General features: G+C 44.0%; 1 protein-coding gene across 1 annotated transcript in view; it reads right to left on the bottom strand.

Annotated features, from left to right (window-relative positions):
• The window catches only part of NRDC (nardilysin convertase), a 73,776-nt gene extending 50,397 nt beyond the window's left edge, over positions 1-23,379 (bottom strand). Inside the window, exons 1-10 of the mRNA XM_056532248.1 lie at positions 23,136-23,379; positions 18,477-18,711; positions 14,957-15,038; positions 14,438-14,591; positions 6,542-6,615; positions 6,353-6,448; positions 4,991-5,113; positions 4,853-4,910; positions 4,587-4,660; positions 1,707-1,776 (exon numbers count right to left, since the gene is read on the bottom strand). Of these exons, the coding sequence (XP_056388223.1) occupies positions 1,707-1,776; positions 4,587-4,660; positions 4,853-4,910; positions 4,991-5,113; positions 6,353-6,448; positions 6,542-6,615; positions 14,438-14,591; positions 14,957-15,038; positions 18,477-18,711; positions 23,136-23,281 (1,112 nt within the window). The 5' untranslated portion in view covers positions 23,282-23,379. The remainder of the gene's footprint in view (positions 1-1,706; positions 1,777-4,586; positions 4,661-4,852; positions 4,911-4,990; positions 5,114-6,352; positions 6,449-6,541; positions 6,616-14,437; positions 14,592-14,956; positions 15,039-18,476; positions 18,712-23,135) is intronic.
• Between the last annotated feature and the right edge of the window lie 1,316 nt (positions 23,380-24,695).

Below are 24,695 nucleotides of genomic sequence, written 5' to 3'. Positions count from 1 at the left end.
ATAAAAGGTTCCGAACGCTGGGGCAACAGAGTACCCCTTTAAGGTAGCCATCTTCAACAGCTGTAGGCCAAACATTCGTTCACCCGATAACTCTCTCTCAAAATCCCTCCATACACCTGAACACTCGGCTAGGCTGAGCCGCAATATGCTCTCAGAGAGGAGAGAAGGGGCCAGAACAATGGGAATGAGTAGTTGAAATACAACATGGTGATTCTTCTTTACCCCGACATCATCTGCTGGGGGAAGAGTAAGGAAGACGGCAAACACATTCACCAAGGTGTAGGGGACCTTTAGAGATCTCACCTTCTGCCAAGATCTATTAAAAAGGGAAACAGATAGCCGGGTCACCCACACTAAACGCAATACACAGGGTTATAGTGCAGATGAACCGGATTAAAGGGGTACTCCGGTGGAAAACTTATTTTTTTTTAAATCAACTGGTGCCAGAAAGTTAAACAGATTTGTAAATTACTTCTATAAAAAAAAAATCTTAATCCTTCTAGTACTACTTAATTGTTGAATATTACACAAGAAGTTCTTTTCTTTTTGGAACACAGAGCTCTCTGCTGAATCACGAGCACCGTGCTCTCTGCTGACATCTCAATCCATTTAAGGAACTGTCCAGAGCAGCATATGTTTGCTATGGGGATTTTCTTCTACTCTGGACAGTTCCTAAAATGGACAGAGATGTCAGCAGAGAGCACTGTGCTCGTGATTCAGCAGAGAGCTCTGTGTTCCAAAAAGAAAATAATTTTTTTATAGAAGTCATTTACAAATCGGTTTAACTTTCTGGCACAAAAAATAAATAAATAAATAAAAGTTTTCCACCGGAGTACCCCTTTAACCCCTTAAGGACTCATGACATTCTCATAAGTCTTCATTTCAGAGTCCTTAAAGGGGTAATCCAGTGGTGCGGTGGGGGCGGGGCATTATCGGCAAGGTCATTGCCAATAGCGATAATGCCCAAAATCGTGATTATCGCCCGATAATATCGGCCAAACCGATAATCGGTCGATCCCTAGCCAGGAGCATGATATAGAGCCCCGCTTGTCCTCCGTGCACAGAGCCCCGCTTGTCCTCCGTGCACAGAGCCCCGCTTGTCCTCCGTGCACAGAGCCCCGCTTGTCCTCCGTGCACAGAGCCCCGCTTGTCCTCCGAGCACAGAGCCCCGCTTGTCCTCCGAGCACAGAGCCCCGCTTGTCCTCCGAGCACAGAGCCCCACTTTCCTTTAAAGAGGTACTCCACTGCCCCAGCGCTGGGTGTGGGGGGCTCAGACCTCACACCAACGCCCCCTCAATGCAAGTCTATGCATAGACTTGCATTGAGGAGGAATGGCCGTGACGTCACAACCCCTGCAGCTCGCATTCCAAACAAAAATGTTCCGAAGGCTGGGGCAGTGGAGTACCCCTTTAAGACATTTTAACTAGTATGTAACCATTTTCTATTTTCTAGTTATACAAAAAAGCTGGTTGATAACAAATGAGAAAAAAAATCTCGAACAGGAAAATTGGCCAGATAGGTGGATGAATAGAGTCTTCTACAAGGCCAGGTTCACACAGTGCAGTTTTGATGTATTTTAAATCCAAGGCCAGGAAGACTTGGTCTTCAATTTTGCCCAAACAAGACTGTGACCACTACTAATGCGAAATTCTCCACACCAAGAAAAATGGACACAGAGAAAGGGTTCATGTCTTATGGATACTTACTTGTAAAACTTTTCTTGGGGTGGAAGAGCCCATGTTATAGTGAGAGCATGAACCTTCTTAATGGGGATGACTACAAGAATAGACAGAGGAGATGGTATATTAATACACAAAGAATATTATGGTCATAGTGCAGTGTTACCCAACCAGGGTGCCTCCAGCTGTAGCAAAACTACAACTCCCAGCATGCCCGGACAGCCGAAGGCTGTCCGGGCATGCTGGGAGTTGTAGTTTTGTAACAGCTGGAGGCACCCTGGTTGGGAAACACTGTCATAGTTACATGTTACATAGTTAGTATGGTTGAAGAAAAAAAAAAAAAAAAAAACACATTACGTCCCTCAAGTTCAACCAAGAAATTGAAGGGAAGGGGTGTGGTGGGATGAAGGGGAACAGATGTGATTTTATATTTCTGCATAAGCATTAATGTAATTTTGTTCTAGGAATATAACCCCGTTTTAAAGCTTTCAACTGTTTCTGCTGTGACCAGTTCCTGAGATAGACTGTTCCATAAGTTCACAGTTCTTATGGTAAAGAAGACTTGTCACCCGTTGAGACCAAACATTTTCTTCTCCAGACGGAGGGAGTGCCCCCTTGTCCTTTGAGGGGGTTTAACCCGTAACAGTTTTTCTCCATATTTTTTTGTATGGGCCATTAATATACTTATATACATTGATCATATCCCTCTTAAACGTCTCTTAAGAATAAACAAATGTAATACTTTTAATCTTTCCTCATAGCAAAGATGTTCCATGCCCCATATTAGTTTAGTCACGTGTCTCTGCACCCTTTCCAGCTCCACAACGTCCCTTTTATGGACAGGCGACCAAAACTGAACAGCATATCCCAGGTGAGGCCGTACCAATGCTTTATAAAAGGGGGAGTATTATGTCCCTGTCCCTCGAGTACATGCCTCTTCAGATACAGGACAATATCCTGCTGGCCTTAGAAGCAGCTGCCTGACATTGTGCTATTCTGTAGTCTATGATCTACATGTCCCCCAGATCCTTCTCTACCAGTGACTCTCCCAGTTTAATCTTCACTGTAAACAGTGAACGCATACAAGTTCACAAATACTTCATGTTTTCAGGTTAAAGGGAACTTTTCGTCTTAGAAAACTTCTGACACGTCAGACGTTTAATTGTTGGAGGTCCAGGTGCTGAGACCTCCACCAATGTCTGAAACAGAAGGGCAGGATGGGGAGGGGTCTGAGAGCTGCTAAGAGGGATCTGATGGGTGATAATGTCATCCTGTAGTTTACAGGAAGTCAGCTGACTCAGGACAGACCACCTCCTGAGACACATATACCCATGTCATTTTGTGTGTTGGTCACATGTCCCAGCTACAGTAAAGCTGGAATAAAACTGATGGCGCTGAAGGAATAGTGGTGGTGACTGTGCATTATATCTATGTCATATCCATTTATCCTACAGGGCAGAGTTTCCCAAGCAGCCTTTAGCTTTTGCAAAACTACAACTTTCACCATTAAGGGAGTTGTAGTTTTGCAACAGTAGGAGGCGCCCTGGTTGGGAAACACTGCCCTATAAGGTATATTTACTTAAAAAGGGTACTCCACTGGAACACAATTTTTTTTTCTTAAGTCAACTGGTGCCAGAAAGTTAAACAGATTTGTAAATTACTTCTACAAATAAAAAAAAATCTTAATCCATCCAGTACTTATCAGCTGCTGTATGCTCCACATGAAGTTCTTTTCTTTTTTAATTTGCTTTCTGTCTGACCACAGTGCTCTCTGCTGACACCTCTGTCCATTTCAGGAACTGTCCAGAGTAGGAGAAAATCCCCATAGAAAACCTATCCTGCTCTGGACAGCTCCTAAAAAGGACAGAGGTGTCAGCAGAGAGCAGTTTGGTCAGGCAGAAAGGAAATTCAACAGCAGCTGATAAGTACTTGGAAGGATTAGGATTTTTTAATAGAGATAATTTACAAATCTGTTTAACTTTCTGACACCAGTTGATTTAAAAAAAAAAAAAAAAAAGTTTTCCAGTGGAGTACCCCTTTAAAGAGGTCTTCACGAGACAACTCCTTTAATAAAAAGCAACTGAACAAGAGTGGCTCCAAGACAGTCCTATTAGAAGTCATGGAATGTTTACTGGTTTTGTTTCCCTTCCCTTGTCTCCCTACCTCACATTCATAAAGCTTCCATCACTCACATGTACTAATGATATGTTCCTTGATTGCTATGTAATTTGCTCTGTAATGTTTTGCTTAAAGGGGTACTCCAGTGGATTTTTATTTTTTAATCAACTGGTGCCAGAAAGTTATACAGTTTTGTAAATTACATCTATTTAAAAATCTTAATCCTTCCAGTACTTCTCAGCTGCTGTATGCTCCACAGGAAGCTGTATTGTTATTTTCTGTCTGACCACAGTGCTCTCTATTGACACCTCTGTCCATGTCAGGAACTGTCCAGAGCAGGAGTAAATCCACATAGCAAACCTCTCCTGCTCCGGACAGTTCCTGACATGGACAGAGGTGTCAGCAGAGAGCACTGTTGTCAGACAGAAAAGAAATTCAAAAAAGAAAAGAACGTCCCCTGGAGCATACAGCAGCTGATAAGTACTGTAAGGATCAAGAATTTTAAAATAGAAGTAATTTACAAATCTGTTTAACTTTAGTTGATTAAAAAAAAAACTCCCCCCACTGGAGTACCCCTTATAGCATATCTACACTTTGTCAGGTGCTAACCGATGTGCCTTAATACCATGTTTCTTGGCGAATGTTTGGAAAATTCCTGTATTGTTATAACATCTTTCTTTCAAAATTAATAAAATATGAAAAAAAAGAAGAAAAAAAAAAAAAGAAAAAATAACATTCAGGCACCAATATTAATAAACCATGGGTGAAGACTACGAACATAATACAAACCTCTGTAAAGTGAATTAAATCCTGGGGTGTCGAAAGGGTCACTCAGGTAACTAAAATCAGGTTTTTGCAAACCACTATATAAAAAAAGAAAAAATACATATAAATATATATATATATATATATATATATATATATATATATATATATATATATATATATTATAAAAAATGTTTTATAAACATGACAATTTATGCTAAGAACAGATTACTCATCGCATTGGTGAATCCTCAATAAAATAAAATAAAAATATGTCCTGTAAAACTTACTTATTGGGAACGTTACTAAATATCTCCTTCACCCATTCTTCCAGTGTATCCAAAGTTTCTGAAAAGATCAGAACACAATGAGTTAACAGGACCATGGTAACCCCCTTTTACTGTCAGCCCTGTAGCACGCGCCCATACCGTTAGATTGCACAGCCAGCGTCATGTAGTGCGCAGAGTAGTACGTCCTGTAGAACTCTCGGAGCCGGCTGTGGGTGTCAATGTTGTTCGCTTCGGGTTCATACTTCAAAGTCTGAGCATTTCCTACAAATCCAAGGGAAGTGTAAGACACTGATATAGGATAAGCTAAAGCTATATAGGGTACTTACTATAGGATCTCTTAAGCCATAATGTATTTATGACAGTGCTTCCCAACCAGGGTGCCTCCAACTGTTGCAAAACTACAACTCCCAGCATGCTGGGAGTTGTAGGTTTGCAACGGCCAGATGCACACTAGTTGGGAACTACTGATCTATGCTAGGGATGTCCTGATAACATTTTTTAAGACAGAGTACGAGTACAGATACTTTTTTTTTTCTGTGTCTGGGCATGCTGGGAGTTGTAGTTTTGCAACAGCTCGAGGCACCCTGGTAGGGAAGCACTGTTCTATGGGATGCTGGGTGGGGATCCTTTCTGCACTTGAGCATGTCTGCACCAGGTTCTACATTGCAATAACATTTTATTATTATTGATACCTGTATGTACACTTTATAATTCGATGACTGTGTACTTTAGGATTGACTGTGGTGCATGCACTAGATTTACTAAGTTGCTGGACCTTTAGTCTGGATTCCTTACTTTATGGAAGAACATGGGTTTATTATGTGAGGCATTCTCGTACATGTATATGGGAAAAAAAATTATAATTATATATATTAAAAAAAAAAAAAAAAAAAATTCCCATATACGTAATACGTATAGATTATAATTTTTGTTTATGTATATGTGTATATAGATTATCGAAATACTAATATTTGAGTGTAAATATACATTACATATGTATATGTATGTGTGTGTGTGTAATATATATATATATATATATCTCAATATTAGAGATGAGCGAACTTACAGTAAATTCGATTCGTCACAAACTTCTCGGCTCGGTGGTTGCTGACTTTTCCTGCATAAATTAGTTCAGCTTTCCGGTGCTCCGGAAAAGGTGGATACAGTCCTAGGAAGGAGTCTCCTAGGACAGTATCCACCTTTTCCAGCCCACGGGAGCACCTGAAAGTTGAACTAATTTATGCAGGAAAAGTCATCAACTGCCGAGCAGAGAAGTTCGTGACAAATCGAATTTACTTTAAGTTCGCTCATCTCTACTCAATATATATCATACACACACATATATATTCATATATACATATATGTAATGTATATTTACACACAAATATTTGTATTTCTATAAGCTACTGTATCTAAATACATATATACACAGAAAAAAAAAAAATACAATAAATCTTTTATCTTGATCCTTTTAGAAGATCTGCCTTCCAAAGAACTTACCCCAGAAAAACTTTCCCATTGGATGCTGAGGTTTTGCCAGACTCCCAAAAAGCATTTCCTTACGGTTGGCATCAGAAGGCCGAGCGAGCTCATATTCTGCAATATTATTAGAAAGTTATATTTACAGCAAGAAAAAAAAAAATAAAATACATATATAAAAAACTATAATGGGAGAAACCTCAAACTCACCACTGTCCACAGCTTGTACTTCCCGGTCTACAGCATCACTGACCATCAGCGGGGAGATAAAGAACTGTGCCCACCTGAGGAGAGAGAGCAGGGAGTTCAGATATTACAGCTGGGAGGGCATGAAAAAAAAGAGAATAAATGCAGTATAGTAGGGGCATGAAGCCTCCACCCTAGAGATGAGCGAACTTACAGTAAATTCGATTCGTCACGAACTTCTCGGCTCGGCAGTTGATTTTGCATAAATTAGTTCAGCTTTCCGGTGCTCCAGTGGGCTGGAAAAGGTGGATACAGTCCTAGGAGACTCTTTCCTAGGACTGTATCCACCTTTTCCAGCCCACGGGAGCACCTGAAAGCTGAACTAATTTATGCAGGAAAAGTCATCAACTGCCGAGCCGAGAAGTTCGTGACGAATCGAATTTACTGTAAGTTTGCTCATCTCTACTCCACCCCATCATACAGTTTTTAATAGGTATAAGCTGTTGTCAGGTCATTCAGTCATCTCTAAACCCTTATTGGTTATTTCTGGCAGGGTGGAAACAATTAGACATATGACTGATTAAAATCAGCAGCTAAAACTTATCTGAGACAGTGTTTCCCAACCAGTGTGCCTCCAGCTGTTGTAAAAACTACAACTGTCCCTATAAAAAGGTAAAAAAAAATAAAAAAATGGATATAAAATATATAATGCGCACTCACCCCCGCTGTAACTACAGCAGGGGTCTCAAACTGGTGGCCCTCCAGATGTTGCAAAACTTCAACTCCCAGCATGCCCAGACAGCCGTTGGCTGTCTGGGCATGCTGGGAGTTGAAGTTTTGCAACATCTGGAGGACCACCAGTTTGAGACTCCTGTCTTACAGTGCAATCCGTTTCATTCCAGCTCAGCTGCATCCACACATTTCCAAACAGCAGCTGGTTCATGTGACCAGCACTCAAAATGACACGGGTATGTGTGTCTCAGGAAGTGGTCTATCCTGGGCATGCCGGGAGTTGTAGTTCTGCAACAGCTGGAGGCACATTGCCTGGGAATACGGTGTATGGCAGGTTCAAAACTCCCCATTCAAATTCTATTTGGACCAACCAGCTTCATACTAAAAGGTCCCCAAATTCTTTTCTCTGCAATGGTTGTTTGCCGACTACTACTCTTTTTGCCTGCCAATACAGATGCCCACTGAAAATCACATTACCGATCCTAATTTCCCTCAATGTCATCTGTCTCGGAAGACCCCATTTCCCATTACATAGTGAATCAATCCCACTGAAATTGATGGCTTTGAAATCTTTCTAATGTGCACAGGGGCCTAGAACTTTCTAGGTCATGTCCAAATAGGTTTGTGCTGTGTCACGTTTGGGGATATGAATTATTACTACCTGCACTGAAAATTACTGAAGTATTATTTACCTTGAGCTGAGGGTTAAAGGGGTGCTCCTCTGGAAAGAAAATCGTTTTAATTAACTGGTGCCAGAAAGTTAAACAGATTTGTAAATTACTTCTATTTAAAAATCTTAATCCTTACAGTACTTATCAGCTTCTGTATGTTGCACAGGAAGTTCTTTCCTTTTTAAATTTCCTTTCTGTCTGACCACAGTGCTCTCTGCTGACACCTCTGTGCATTTTAGGAACTGTTCAGAGTAGAAGCAAATCCCCATAGGAAACCTCTCCTGCTCTGGGCAGTTCCCAAAATGGACAGAGGTGTCAGCAGAGAACACTGTGGTCAGACAGAAAGGAAATTTAAAAAGGAAAGAACTTCCTGTGCAACATATAGCAGCTGATAAGTACTGGAAGGATTAAGATTTTTTAAATAGAAGTAATTTACAAATCTGTTAAACTTTCTGGCACCAGTTGATTAAAAAAAATAATGTTTTCCAGAGGAGTACCCCTTTAAGGGCCTCCCAGCATTTGACCACGTGGTCTCTGTAATTATAGAGCAGTGTTTTCTAACCAGTGTGCCTCCAGCTGTTGCAAAACTAGCCTTTGACTGTCCGGACATGCTGGGAGTTGTAGTTTAGCAGCAGCTGGAGGCACCATGGTTGGGAAAACAGAGTAATAGAGTAAACAAAAGACTTCAGCTAAGGCTACTTTCACACTGCCATCATGTTCCTGTCTTTTGACACCCATTATTCATCAATAACGGATCATGAATTTTAACCCATTTTTTACTTCCTGGTTGTGATGCTGTACTCGGGAACCGCCCAGTTTAGAAGCAAATCCCCATAGCAAACCTCTTCTAAACTGGGCGTTTCCCGAGACAGGTGTCATCAGAGAGCACTTAGACAGAAAAGAACAACCTTAACTTCAGCAGCTCATAAGTACTGAAAGGATTAAGATTTTGTAATAGAAGTAATTTACAAATCTGTTTAACTTTCTAGAGCCAGTTGATTATATATATATATATATATATATATATATATATATATATATATATATATATAAAAAAAAAAGTTTTTTCCTGGAATACCCCTTTAACGTCCGTTATTCCACCGTTCTTTTGGAAGGAACAAAAATTAGTGCATGCACTGTTATTTGCCCCGTCAAAAATAAGGGAAATTAGTTATAACAGGCTATAACTGATGAAGAGTAAATTGGATGGTTGAAAATCAACCTAAAAGATCAGTCCTCAAAGTATACTAGAAAGATAGGTAAAGAATAAAGAGTGATCCAGATGGGTGTAAATTAAAAATATTCGCACCTAGTTATGCAGATAGCAAATTCGAAGAAGAGGCACAAGCCTTAACCAACAAATTCCTGGATAAAAACTACCCCAAAACAATTTTAGACAAAGCGCTGAATGACACCCGCATCCTAGACAGTAGGGATTGAGCGATTATCGGTATGGCCGATATTATCGGCCGATAATTACGATTTTGGGCATTATCGGTATCGGCAATTACCTTGCCGATAAGCCGATAATGCCCCGCCCCCCACACCGCGACCGCCCCCGACCCGCCGTGACCGCCCCCCCCCCCCTACCCACCGCACCGCGTCGCACCCCCCACCGTAGTGCTGGGCGGTATACTGGTATGAACCGGATACCGTTTTTCTCTCTCCCACGGTATGGATTTTTGCCCATACCGCTATACCGGTCGGGCCCCTCCCCCACCCTCCGAGTCAATAAAAAAAAATTAAACTTACCCGTAATGGGGGTGGTCCGAGCCATCCATCCTTCCTGTAGTGTCCGGCGGCATTCCGGGTGGAGGGTGAACCGGTCCAGGCTGTCCTTCTCCAGGGATCCTCTTCTCCACTCCGGGCAGGCTCCGGCCTAGTACGCTGCATAGACGCCGCTACGCTTGACATCAGGTGCGTCGCTGTGCAGCGGTGTCTATGCAGCGTTACTAGGCCGGAGCCTGCCCGGAGTGGAGAAGAGGATCCCTGGAGAAGAAGGACAGCCCGGACCGGTTCACCCGGACACTACAGGAAGGATGGATGGCCCGGACCACCCTCCCCGGACGGTCCCTGCAGCAACTGGGAAGGTGAGTCAGGGTTCTGGGATGGACAGGGGTCTGTATAATATACTAAACCTAAAGTAGGCCCTCCAGCTGTTGAGGCCCTCCAGCTGTTGCAAAACTACAACTTCCAGCATGCCCGGACAGCCAACGGCTGTCCGGGCATGCTGAGAGTAGTAGTTTTGCAACAGCTGGAGGCACCCCTAGGCACGGTGCGGTGCGGCGGGGGGAGAGGTGGCGGTTATAGGTCTCAGGACCCCCGGACAGGTAGGGGGAGAGAAGCGGGTGGCAGCGGTCTATGGCCCCGCAAAAGCCACTGCAGTTCATTGATTTAAAGCGCCCGCTTTAAATCAATTATCTGCAGCGGTGTCGCAGGGGGATAAATAGCCGATAACTTATACTGATATTCCGGTATAAGTTATCGGCTATCGGCCCTAACCTCCACCGATTATTGGTATCGGCCCTAAAAAAAACAATATCGGTCGATCCCTACTAGACAGATCACCATTTTTCATTCCCAAAACAGCTGACTTTCCACTTGAAGACGAAGTACCCAAAATTATTCTATCGTTCAATAAAAATTATAAAGAAATCGAAAGGATCATAAAAACAAATTGCCATTTTTTTTTTTTAAACAACAAAAACATTGGACATACCATCCCCATGTACCCGCCCATAGTATATACAAAGGCCCCCAACCTAGGTATAAAAGTCGCCCCCACTATCCGCCAACCCCCCTCATCATCATCATCCACTTGGCTCCAGACTAAAAGGATTCCACAAATGTGGATCCTGTTCCGGTTGTAAAATCACCAACTCACCCAAAACAGTCACTGAAATCTCCTCTAAATCCAATCAATTTACCCATAAAATTACCGACTGTTTAACTTACCACAGCAAAGGGATCATATACCTAATCCAATGCGCCTGTGGCAAACAATACATTGGACAAACTAAAAGGCAACTAAAAATCCGTATTTCAGTATCTACAATATCAAAAAAGACAACAAAACACACCCATTGTCCCTACATTTCACAGAACACCATGGCCAAGATCCCTCAAGGCCGAATCCCGCAAGATCTTTGAATTCGACACATTGATCCCTAAGGGACTCAATGCTGAGATGGAGATTTTTGGATTCCTGTAAGACTTGAGATTGGGCTCTTCCTCACGACTGGTCGTTAATCGACTCGGCGACGGTTCCTGAGGGCTAGCCCATCCAAGTATGACGTCTTCAACGCTACGTGTTCCAGCGCTTTTCGCATGTTTCCTGATATGTTTAATTAGGGATTGACCGATATCGTTTTTTTTTAGGACAGATACCGATAATCGGTGGAGGTTAGGGCCGATAGCCGATAACTTATACCGATTATCCCCCCGTGACACCGCTGCAGATCATTGATTTAAAGCGGGCGCTTTAAATCAATGCACTGCAGTGGCTTTTACGGTGCCATAGACCGCCGCCGCCACCCACTTCTCTCCCCCTGCCTGTCCGGGGGTCCGAGACCTATCACCGCCACCGCTCCACCCGCCGTCCCGCACCTAGGGGTGCCTCCAGCTGTTGCAAAACTACTACGCCCAGCCGTTGGCTGTCCGGGCATGCTGGGAGTTGTAGTTTTGCGACAGCTGGAGGGCCTACTGTAGGTATAGTATATTATACAGACCCCTGTCCATTCCAGAACCCTGACTCACCTTCCCAGTTGCTGCAGGGACCGTCCGAGGAGGGTGGTCCGGGCCATCCATCCTTCCTGTAGTGTCCGGCGGCATTCCGGGTGGAGGGTGAACCGGTCCGGGCTGTCCTTCTCCGGGGGTCCTCTTCTCCACTCCGGACAGGCTGCGGCCTAGTACGCTGCATAGACGCCGTGACGTCAGGTGCGTCGCTGCGCAGCGGCATCTATGCAGCGGCGTCTATGCAGCGTTACTAGGCCGGAGCCTGTCCGGAGTAGAGAAGAGGACCCCCAGAGAAGAAGGACAGCCCGGACCGGTTCACCCTCCACCCGGAATGCCGCCGGACACTACAGAAAGGATGGATGGCCCGGACCACCCCCATTACGGGTAAGTTTAAATTTTTTTATTGACTCGGAGGGTGGGGCCCAACCGGTATAGCGGTAAAAATCCATACCGCGGGAGATAAAAAAAAAACGGTATCTGGTTCATACCGGTATACCGCCCAGCACTACGGTGGGGGGGGGGGGTGCATTATCGGCTTATCAGCAAGGTAATTGCCGATACCGATAATGCCCAAAATCGTGATTATCAGCCGATAATATCGGCCACACCGATTATCGGTGGATCCCTAGTTTTAATATGTTATTAGCGTTCTATCCCAGCTATATGTTCGGCTTTTTACCCATTTCCCATTCATATCCAGATATTCTTTTTTATCTATCTTTATCTATTTATATATTCATATTTATAATCACATGTTTATTTACACATTGATCCAAATGCAGAACAGATGATGACACACCTGCTACTCTCTCAACATTTTTTTATTTTTTTGATATTTTATTTTTTTATATATAATAATTTTTGATATTTAATATTTTTCATTAATATTTTATATTAAGATTTTTTTTGTAACATTTTCCCATTACATTATTTTATTTTACATCCATATATAATCTATACAGTACATACTGTATACTCTCCACCATATTCTCAACCTCAATTTTTATTCGCATGATTAGTCTGCAATTTCAAAATTATATATTCATTTAACATAGATATAAATATTCTATTATCATTCAATATATGTACCACACGTCCGTACAGGACATACTCCTTTAAATTACTGTACTTTCTCCCAAACCATTTACTATTTTACATTCATTCCATTACTTATATCCTCTTCTCTCTCTTTCTTTCTTACTACTTTTTTTTTTTTGTTTTCAATTCCCTTTATCTGATCCAGTACCTGATTTTATCTCCAACCTGGATTTTCCAGACTTTCCAACTATCCCTTAACCACCGTTCACACTATAAAAAAAAAAATGTCTTTGACACACACCACACATCCATTATTCTACTGAGGAAAAGGCCCGCAAGCCTTGAAACGCGTTTAGATACCTTTATCTATCTTGCATCTACCTATATCCACTCTAATTCCAGCAAAAAACAGAACTCTATTTGCAACTGCTGGAGGTCCCTAGTCCCGGGACCACTATAATCGCTCTGCTGCTCTACGCGCGCACACAAGCACCCTATTCACACGAGGCACGCTAGCATCCACTCCCACCGCTGCTACAATCACACTGACCCTGCTGTCTCCCAGCACTACCGAGAATCCACGGCATACCTGCCAGGCCGGTGCCAGCCGAGGACCTCGGAAAGATCATAACCGCAGACCCCTAAAAGGAGGAACACTGCCACATCACCTACAGCGCAACTAAGTGCAGGGGATGAAGACCGTCACCGCCGGAGGCCTGATACCTCCGTGCCATCCTGTCGAGCTAGTCACATCAGTGATCCCAGGAGTGGTGAGTGGTGCCGTGCATCGGACCCTGTTCTTTGTGTTACTATCTGCTGCATTGCACACAAGGACTGTATCAACATTTGATACATTATATGCAAAAACTGTTACTGTTTATTCAGAGTACCATTGTGGATAAAAACGTATATTTCTCTGGCTACAATTGAACAGCGCTATCCATTTGATCTTATGATCTACCTACAGGACATTTAATGATTTTTAGATGCAAGATTATTAACCTATTTTATTTACTGAATCACTTTTTAACTATTTTTCCCTATCTATATACTATGTTCTATGTCCAATGCAAGGGCCCTGCACGGACTGTGAGCATCAGCAAATATTACAATTAGAGATGAGCGAACTTACAGTAAATTCGATTCGTCACGAACTTCTCCGCTCAGCAGTTGATGACTTATCCAGCATAAATTAGTTCAGCTTTCCGGTGCTCCGGTGGGCTGGAAAAGGTGGATACAGTCCTAGGAGACTCTTTCCTAGGACTGTATCCACCTTTTCCAGCCCACGGGAGCGCCTGAAAGCTGAACTAATTTATGCAGGAAAAGTCATCAACTGCCGAGCGGAGAATTTACTGTAAGTTCGCTCATCTCTAATTACAATATATCATATTATTATTGAATAAATATTTTTAATTTACACCCATCTGGATCACTCTTTATTCTTTACCTATCTTTCTAGTATACCTTGAGGACTGATCTTTAGGTTGATTTTCAACCATCCAATTTACTCATTTTCCAATAGACCTTTGGGTGAAGGTAACATCAGTTCACCTCAGGTATGTCTATTCACTGAGTGAGCTACACTAATTTCTATATACCTATAACTGATGAAGGATGGTCAAAAAATCCCATTGGAATGAATGGGAATTCTTTGACGGACGTTTTTTGTAAGTTTTGACAGAAGATCACAACAGGAGATTTTGCAGGAACATAGCGGTAGTGGGAAAGGGGCCTAACATCTTACCGGTCCAGGGCCTCCTTGAAATGCTTTCTCTGTACATCAAACTGGAAAATAGTGCGTTCGCAGTCTGTTGAGGCATTATCGCTGCCTCCGTGTTTTTTAAGGAACGCATCAAAGCCATTCTCATCTGGGTATTTTTCGCTGCCCATGAAAACCACTGTAAACGAAATAAAAGGCAGCTATGATCACAGGCTGTCTATACTTTTCATTTTACATGCACTTTATAAACTTATAGGTCTTGTTCACGTGGCGGAAAAATTTCACTAGGTAATTTCGTTGCAGCAGAGTCGGATTGTTTTCAATGCGATTCTGCTGCACTGTGCACACAGCAGAAATTCCGCGCCGGAGACATTTGACGCAGAAATTTTAATTCCGGGCTCGGAAATATATTGCCGTCTGCTATGGAGACGGCACATTTCCGAGCGGTCCTAGTGCCGGCATGTTGTGCCTACTCCCGCCGTCATGTGAACATAGCCGTGCCGCCTTAATTTTTCCTCCAGTTTTATTATTTGTGATACTCACTGTGTTCCAAGAAGTGCGCTAACCCGGGTAGATCTTCTGGATCACTGAAACTTCCCACTCCGATGCAGAGGGCAGCTGCAGACTGTAGAGAGATGAACAAGCGATTAAAAGGTGAGTGGACCAAATAGGCTGAATATATATTAACTATATCTTGTAGGCTGAAGATAATGTCTGCCAGAACTTCCTCCCAGAGGCTGCTGAATGACCCTTAAACTTCAAAATGGATGTTGTTAGGCCATCAATTTTAGACTCCCATCACCCCCCAGAGATCAGCTGTAGTGGTCTCCAAACTGTAGGCCCCCAGATGTTGACAAACTACAACTCCCAGCATGCCTGGACAGCCAACGTTTGCAACATCTGGGAGGTCCACGGTTTGGAGACCAAGGCTGTAGCGCTTGAGTCCTGCTGTCCCTTTAACACTTATATTGGCTGCAAGTCTGTATGTACCTGCACACAACATGGGGGAAAACTTATCAATGATTTCCCCAGAACAGTGGTGTAGAAAAAAATGCAGATTTTTGCACTTACCATATATACTCGAGTATAAGCCGACCCGAATATAAGCCGAGGCCCCTAATTTTACCACAAGAACCCAGGAAAAGTTATTGACTCGACTATAAGCCTAGGATGGGAAATATATCATCCCCTCCATGTAATCATCCAGACCCCCGTCATCCTCCCCCCCCCCCCCTTCATCATCCTCCGCCTGTCAATCCTTTTATCAGTGGTCTTCAACCTGCGGACCTCCAGGTGTTGCAAAACTACAACTCCCAGCTTGCCTGGAGGTCCGCAGGTTGAAGACCACTGCGGCCTTCGTCATTATCCAGCCCTCCCCCCCCCTTTTGTTTTGTACTCACCCCCCTCGGCAGGAAGTTAGGGTGAGCTGGTCCGGGCCATCTATGCTGCAGGGACCGTACGGTGGGGATGGTTAGTCATTGCGGGCTGTCCATTTTCACTGGGGGGGCCTCTTCTCCGTGCCCGGACTAGTGACGTTGCCTTGACAATGACGCACAGGGGCTTTGCGCATGAATGTCCCTGTGCGTCGTCGTCAAGGCAACGTCACTACTCCAGGTCCAGGCCCGAAGCGCGGAGAAGAGGCCCCCCCGGTGAAAATAGACAGCCCGGAACGACTAACCCTCCCCACCGGACGGTCCCTGCAGCATAGATGGCCCTGAACAGCTCACCCTAACTTCTGGGCTTGCTGGGAGTTGTAGTTTTGCAACATCTGGAGGTCCGCAGGTTGAAGACCACTGATGAAGAGATTGACAGGCGGAGAGTTCACTCGAGTATAAGCCGAGGGGAGCATTTTCAGCACGAAAAACTCGGCTTATACTCAAGTATATACGGTAGATCTACATTTTTGCATAAAACACAGGAAAAATTTCCTTTTTTTCCCCGCAAATAAGCAATTGCATCAACTTTCCCCCCCCCCCCCCCCCCAAAAAAACCTTTAAAATAAAAAATTTTTAAGCAGTGGTGCAAGGTACTGCAGTGTGAACCTGTTCACATAAATGGGACAACACTGCAGCACCTGGCACTACAAATAATACAGGTTTAGGTAACTCCTTTAAACAGGGGATGTCCAGTATTGCAAATTTCATGGGTAATTTTATGGAGAAACAGCACTAAACCTAGACCCATAGGTTGTGAGTGGTATTGTAGCTCCACTTGATTGAAGTGAATGGAGGTAAACTGCAATATCACACATGACCTGCGGACAGGTGTGGCACCGAAGAGAAAAGCCATTTATTCTTCTAGTCTTCTACCAAATTACTACATGTACACCCAACCTAAAAAGGAGTTTTCCTGCTTTACGGTATAACAGTTTGATCACTTCAGAAAGCTCTTTGATGTTCCAACACATTTTCTTTCTTCATTTATTATTGTCCTCTCATTGCTGTATGTGAATGAGAACAACGCTAAAACCGGCCCTGATCATGTGAAGCAAACAGAGGTGCACATGGGTAAGGAGCACGTGATCCACACAGGTGTTCAGCCTCAGGAAGTAGACAAAATGCCGTCAAAGTAAATGGCGATCTTGAGAATTAGGACAATTCAAGAACAAAAAAAACAAGGCATAAAATACCCCTACTAGGGTCAGGAGTAGTGTACCAACAATAATCACCAAAATGCCTCAAACGGGCACTATAACATTCTATTATAAACCCTAACATTAAAAAAAAGAGCTTTATCAACGGTCTGCGCCAATGGCTTTTAGCCCAGACCTCGGATGAAGCTCTTTTAACCCCTTAAAGACCACGGACGTATATTTACGTCCAATCAAATATTTTGCCAATCAGAACTCTCCGATCGGGCTGATGTCCGGTATTAACCCTTTAGACGCCGCGATCAAAGTTGATTGCGGCGTCTAAACCGGGAGAATACACTGCCGGTTAGCTGTTCGGGACGCCGCAATTTCACAGCAGAAGTCCCAAACAGCTAACCGGCAGAGAGGACAGCGGGAGGTGCCTTACCATGCTCCACGCTGTCCGTTCAGCGTTTTACTGCTCCAAGTCTGAGATCCAGGCTTGAGCAATCAAGTGCAGATTACACTGACCAATGCTATGCTATGGCATACTAATTTTGGAGCTTGTAGTTATTTTTTTAAGTAGTAAAATAAAGAAAAACCTATATAAATTGGGTATCCATATGGACCTACAGAATATATTGTGTAATTTTTACCGAAAAAGTGCACTGCGTAGAATCGGAATCCCCCAAAAGTTACAAAAAATATTTTCTCCAATTTTGCCCCACATATATTTTTGTTCTAGGTTCGCTGTAGATTTTGTGGTGAAATGATTGAGGTCATTATAAAGTACAATTGGTGGCACAAAAAAATAAGCCCTCATATGGGTCTGTAGGTGCAAAATTGAAAGCGTTATGATTTTTAGAAGGTGAGGAGGAAAAAGACAAAAGTGAAAAAAAAAAACAGAAAAACCCGTGGTCCTTAAGGGGTTAAGCAAAACATGTCGGGGGGGGGGGGGGGGGGGGGGGAGCCGTATCTACTTTATTAATATTATTATACGGAGACACATATTGCACTGTGATCCCTGGGAGAGTATGTTGGAGGGCATGTCATGAATGTAACATCAGCACACCAAATTACTCTATTGGTTTACATGACAAGATTAGTAAGTTTTACATCTTTTCATCCCATTTCTACATAACTTTTTTTTTCTTTTAGTAAAGGATAAATGTTAATGTTTGGCTTTATAATAGGGTGTTATGGTGCCTGTTTGGGGCATTGTGGTGATTGATTACAACTAAAAGAACAAAGTACATTTATTTATTTTTTATCACCAATCCCTGAAAACATTAAGTACACAGGATTCCCTTTTTACAATTGCTTCGAGCTCCCCTGACTATATTAATCTCCAACCTGTGGCTCTCCAGCTACTGCAAAACTACAACTCCCAGCATGCCCAGATGGCAATTGCCTGGAAGTTGTTGTTTTGCAACAGCTGGGGAGCCACAAGATGGAGACCATTTTTGTAGCCAATACTGTAAAAGTTCTCAATACCAGCTTCTCAGAGCACCCCTTCTTGTCTTTGGTACACTCGCTGTCCTCATCCTCCTCATCTTCATCATCATCATCCTCCTCGCCCTCTTCTTCAGAGTCCCACTCCTCTTCATCATCATCATCGTCGTCGTCGTCTTCTTCTTCATCTTCATCGGAGGAGTCACTGGCAGTGTGACCCAAGGACACCATATCAGAGATGAGGAGAGCCCGGAGGCCATTGTCCAGCTGAATAAATCTATGGGGATAAAAAGGAAGATTAATATATATATATATATATATATATATATTATTATATATATGTGTGTGTTTATATGTATGTATGTATATGTGTATGTATGTATGTGTGTGTGTGTGTGTGTGTGTGTGTGTGTGTATATGTGTATGTATATGTGTGTATGTATGTGTATATGTATGTGTGTGTGTGTGTGTGTGTGCTCAGATTTAGGCCTTTGTGTTCCATTGTATTAATTTCTTCTGTATATATATTTTATATATATATTCCTGCCAGCCATGCCATGTAGAGATGAGCGAACTTACAGTAAATTAGATTTGTCACGAACTTCTCGGCTCGGCAGTTGATGACTTTTCCTGCATAAATTAGTTCAGCTTTCAGGTGCTCCGGTGGGCTGGAAAAGGTGGATACAGTCCTAGGAAAGAGTCTCCTAGGACTGTATCCACCTTTTCCAGCCCACCGGAGCACCTGAAAGCTGAACTAATTTATGCAGGAAAAAAAGTCATCAACTGCCGAGCCGAGAAGTTTGTGACGAATCAAATTTACTGTAAGTTCGCTCATCTCTAATGCCATGCCCTGATTTTACTATAAACATGCAGGCTTGGACTGGCTAAGCAAACATTTTTTTTAATGAGACTGCATGCAGGCCACGTCTCCTCCAGTATCCCAATGTGTGGGTAAGAAGCTCAATAGTAAAAATAAACATCCCTGGTGTCTGCTCCAATTATTCTAAGGTTGGGTTTACATTAGTGTAATGCGGACATATTTTTGCGCCAGTACTACATCCCAATTAAACCCAAAAACTAGACCAATATATGGAGGGTTGTATTACACCAATACTTATAGACCACCTATTGGCGATCCAAAAATTAAAGGGGTTCTCCACCATGCGGTGATTTTAGTATGTACCTGGCAGGCAGTAATGGACATGCTTAGGAAGGATCTGCGCTTGTCTTGGGGCTAAATGGCTATGTTGTGAGATTACCATAATACTGTGGATAGCTTTTTGTGAACTGGTATTTCCTTTTTGAGATTTTTTCTTTTGCCTACAAATCCCATAATTCCATTTTCTTCCCTCCCACACAGCCACTCCACCCATTGAAACATAAATGAGCTGCATCCATTCAAAAGACCTGTGGTTTTCAATCAGGGTGCCTACAGCTGTTGCATTAGTTGCAGATTGATCTCTCTCCCACCAAACGATCGCTTCAAAAATCTGAGACAACAGTCATTTTGTATGCTGTTAAAAATAAATATTGGGGTGAAAATCACAGAAGAATTGTTTTTCCATCATGCAGATTTCTACACTACCAATTGAGCGAAGCAAAAATTCGCAATAATTGTGCTTTTTTTTTTTTTTTAAGTCAAACTCCTCCAGCTAGGCCAACCCCTATCCACACCGGCCTAAGGCTGTCCGGGCATGCTGGGAGTTGTAGTTTTGCAACAGCTGGAGGCACCCTGGTTGGGAAACACTGCTCTACAGTCTAGAACAGTGTTCCCCAACCTGTGGTTCTCCAGATGTGGCACAACTACAACTCCCATCATGCCAGGAGTTGTAGTTGTGCAACAGCCGGAGCACCACACTTTGGGGACAAGTGCTGTAGACAATTTTCTGAGAAGTAAATACATACGGTAAGTATTACGTATCTTTCTCCTGCCCTGATGATTTGCTACCATGTATCAGTGCAGGTAAAATGTAACAGAATTGTCTACACTTGATACAATTGTAATAAACCTAAGTATAAGGCTGCGTTCACACGGCCGTCTAGACATCAAAAATAAAAACCGACTTTAAAATAAAAAAGATTTAAAAAAAAAAAAACAAGGACAATAACGGATGTTATCCGTTTTCCCTTATTGTTCAGGTAATAAACAAAAAAATAATAATTTCTTCAATTTTTTTGACGGAAGAAAAAATACTGCATGTGCCATTTTTTTCTGCCGTCAAAAAAAAAACAAAAAAAAAAAAACAGAAATGAGTTCAGACGAGTACAAACTGATGTAAACGGATTGTAAAAAAAAAAAAAAAAAATCCCATTGACCTGAATGGTATTTTTTTAAAACAGTTTTTCATCCGTTTACAGCCTGCAAGAACGGAACTGAAACGGGGATTAAAAAACGGGGACAGACGACCGTGTGAACGCAGCCTAAGAAGGGACATGGTTTTAGCTTCTGGATGTACACAGGTAAGCCTCTGCTCACTGACAGCAAGCAATGATCTTGAAAACCTCAAGAAAGCCAAGAAGTATTAGAAAACAGAAAAACTTTAAACAAGCTTTATTTATGTAATTGTGAGACATTCCTCACTGGACTGGTATTGTCAGTGTATGATGATACTTGTAGTCCACCAAAGAGGAGGAAATATACCAGCCTGGGGGGTAATGAGGGGAGTGGTAGGGCACATCTTAACATGGCTCAGGGTTAACATCAGATGTGGGCACAAGCTGGTGGTGGCACAGCAAAAAAAAAATAATAATAATAAAAAAATTATATATATATATATATATATATATATATATATATATATATATAAAGAAGCAGAGACCAGGAGGGAAAAAAAAACAAAAACAAAGGGATGGGGCAACTCCTGGTATAGAACAAGGGCACAGAGAGGGTGAAGCAGTAACCACAAAGAGATGGCATATGAAAGGGAAGCCAACCAGTAATGGGCACCAGCATAGGAAAAGGGGAAGCAAGTGAGGGAAAAATACTGACATCGGGGCTGGTTAAAAAAAAACTAGGAGAGTGACAACACCTGGAGCAAGACACTGGCATATAAAGGGCAGAGCCTGGCACAAGACCCTGGTGTATGAAGAAGGGCAGAACCTGGCACAGGGAAGGGGTGGAATAGCACACAGGCATATGCAGAAGAGCAGTGGCCAAAGCATTGGAAAGGGGCATAAACTTGCAGGGGGCACCTGGAACATGACACAGGCATATGAAGTAGGGTAGCACCTGGCACTTTGACTGGCAAACTGAGAAAACAGCGCTTGCCACAAACCCAGGCATAAGAAGAGGGGCAGAATCTGTAGTATGGCATTGGCACAGGGAGGGAAGCACCAGGCATTGGGATGGGAGCACAACCTGGTACAGGTCACACAGGCTGGCAAAGAAACCAGCACCTGGCACAGGACATTGATCCATGAAGGGGGCAGCATCTGACACAGGGCACACAGACTGGCACAGGGAGGGGACAGAACCTGACACAAACATGGGTATGTAATGGAGCACAAGTGAGTTCAGGTCATTCAGTCTGGCACAGGCAGCACTTGGCACAGGATAGAGACTCAGAAAGGAGGGCACCACTGACAGAGGGGGGAGCACCTGAAAGGGAACACAAACTTACACAAGAAAGGGGGGCATTATCCAACAGATGGCACACAAACGAGGGAGGGCGGCCAGAGGGCACACAGACGGGGAGGGCAGCCGCCAGAGGGCACACAGACTGGCACAGGGAAGAAGGGCAGCACCTGACAGAAGGCACCAAGAGGTGGTCAGCACCTGACATAAACATGGGTATGAAATGGAGCACAACCTGGTGCAGGTCAGTCTGGCACAAATAAGCAGCACTTGGCACAGGATAGTGACCCAGAAAGGAAGGCAGCACCTAACAGGGGGCACACAGACTGGTACAGGGAAGAGGGGCAGCAACCAGTGTGCACACAGACTGGCAGAGGGGCAACATGCAGAGGGCACATAGCCTGGCACAGGGAAGGGGCAGTACATAGAGGGCACATAGCCTGGCACAGGGAAGGGGCAGTACATAGAGGGCACATAGCCTGGCACAGGGAAGGGGCAGTACATAGAGGGCACATAGCCTGGCACAGGGAAGGAGGCAGGACATAACAGGGCACATAGCCTGGCACAGGGAATGAGGCAGGACATAACAGGGCACATAGCCTGGCACAGGGAATGAGGCAGGACATAACAGAGGGCACAGACAAGGAGGCAGCACATAACAGGGCACATAGCCTGGCACAGGGAATGAGGCAGGACATAACAGGGCACATAGCCTGGCACAGGGAATGAGGCAGGACATAACAGAGGGCACAGACAAGGAGGCAGCACATAACAGGGCACATAGCCTGGCACAGGGAAGGGGCAGTACATAGAGGGCACATAGCCTGGCACAGGGAAGGGGCAGTACATAGAGGGCACATAGCCTGGCACAGGGAAGGGGCAGTACTTAGAGGGCACATAGCCTGGCACAGGGAAGGAGGCAGGACATAACAGGGCATATAGACTGGCACAGGGAGGGGGTAACACCTGGCACAAGACCCAGGACCAGAGAGGGGGCACACAAGATGGCACAAAGATGTAACACTAGCACTCATTACCCCGCAGACAGAGAGAACAACATCAGAAGTTTGACACAAAGAAGTCAGAGGAGCAAGAACAGGAACAGGGCGCCACACAATGGTACTGACCGGTATTTCTTAGGGTCACTGGGAGATTTGATGATCTCTGGGTCGTCGGCATTGCCCTCGGTGTCCGGCTCCTCCCTGCCCCCCGTGTTCTCGCCATGGACGGCCGGGCACGGGCAGGCGACTTTGTGAGGGTTTCTTGCGGGCATGTCGCACAGATGACACGGTGCACACAGTCACCAGCCGCCCGATGTCCCAGGCCACGCAGAAGCCGGGGGATCACCACCCCAACCAATCAGGAGCTACAGGGGTGATCACGTGGACAGCAGCCAGCCTGACAAATGCTAGAGAGCGTCTAAGGGGCGGAGCTCTCTGTAGCCGACCAATCAGAGCGGCCTTTGTTGCTACGTTGTGAGTTATTCAGGAAGTTTGTGGTAATGGAACGGAGAACACGTGGGAAAGAATCGGCGATAGAATTCGGAGGAGTGTGGGGTGTTCGGCTGTCAGGGCATGATGGGGGTTGTAGTGGGAACACTGACAAGAGGGACCCGCACTGAGCGCCAAACATTCGGATGTTTCAGAAGTAGTTCTAGGGTTTCCACCCTGCCGGTATTTTTTATATAAAAAATTACTGGCGATACAATGGCCGGTATTTATCCAACCAATCCTCCAACTCCTGTAATGTTGCACCATATACTATACCAGTGTTTCCCAACCAGAGCGCCTCCAGCTGTTGCAAAACTACAACTCCCAGCATTCCCGGACAGCCGTTGGCTGTCCGGGCATGCTGGGAGTTGTAGTTTTGCAACAGCTGGAGGTAACTCTGACCTATACTACTATATAGTCCAACATGCTAGGAGCTGTAGTTTTGCATCAGCTGGAGGCACCCCTAGTTGGGAAACACTGACCTATACTAGATACTACTATATAGTCTAACATGCTGGGAGTTGTAGTTTTGCAACAGCTGGAGGCACACTTGGTTGGAAAACATTGACCTATACTACACTGCTCAAAAAAAAAATAAAGGGAACACTTAAACAACACAATGGCCCACATTTACTATTGCAAACCCGACATGTTTTGTTGGGTTGTGCGCCAGATTCTGACGCATTGCGCCAGAATATGAGCCTGAATTGAAAAAAAACCCGACTAACTCTCCATTTTACTAAGCAAACCCGAAAAGGGGTGTGGCTGTTGGGAAAGGGGTGTGGTTACCGACAAGAGGCGTGTTCCCAACATTTTCAGAAAAACCCAACATATTTAGGGCTGGTTCCCATTACGTTTTCCCCCATACGGGAGCGCATACGGCAGGGGGGGGGGAGCTAAAACCTCGCGCTCCCGTATACCTTTCTATGCGCTCCGTATGTAATTCATTTCAATGAGCCGGCCGCAGTGAAACGTTCAATCGGCTCATTTTTGCACCGTATGCGCTTTTTCCCCGCACCTAAAACTGTGGTTGACCACAGTTTTAGGTCTGGTTGTAAAGCGCATACGGCGCAAAAATGAGCCGATCGAACGTTTCACTGCGGCCGGCTCATTGAAATGAATTACATATGGGAGCGCATAGAAAGGCATATGGGAGCGCAGGTTTTTACCCTTTCCCCTGCCGTATGCGCTCCCGTA

This window comes from Hyla sarda, chromosome 7 (genome assembly GCF_029499605.1).
Source record: "Hyla sarda isolate aHylSar1 chromosome 7, aHylSar1.hap1, whole genome shotgun sequence".
Taxonomy (NCBI): domain Eukaryota; kingdom Metazoa; phylum Chordata; class Amphibia; order Anura; family Hylidae; genus Hyla; species Hyla sarda.
The sequence above is the reverse complement of the archived record's forward strand: the minus strand, read 5'-3'. Positions and strand labels throughout refer to the sequence as shown.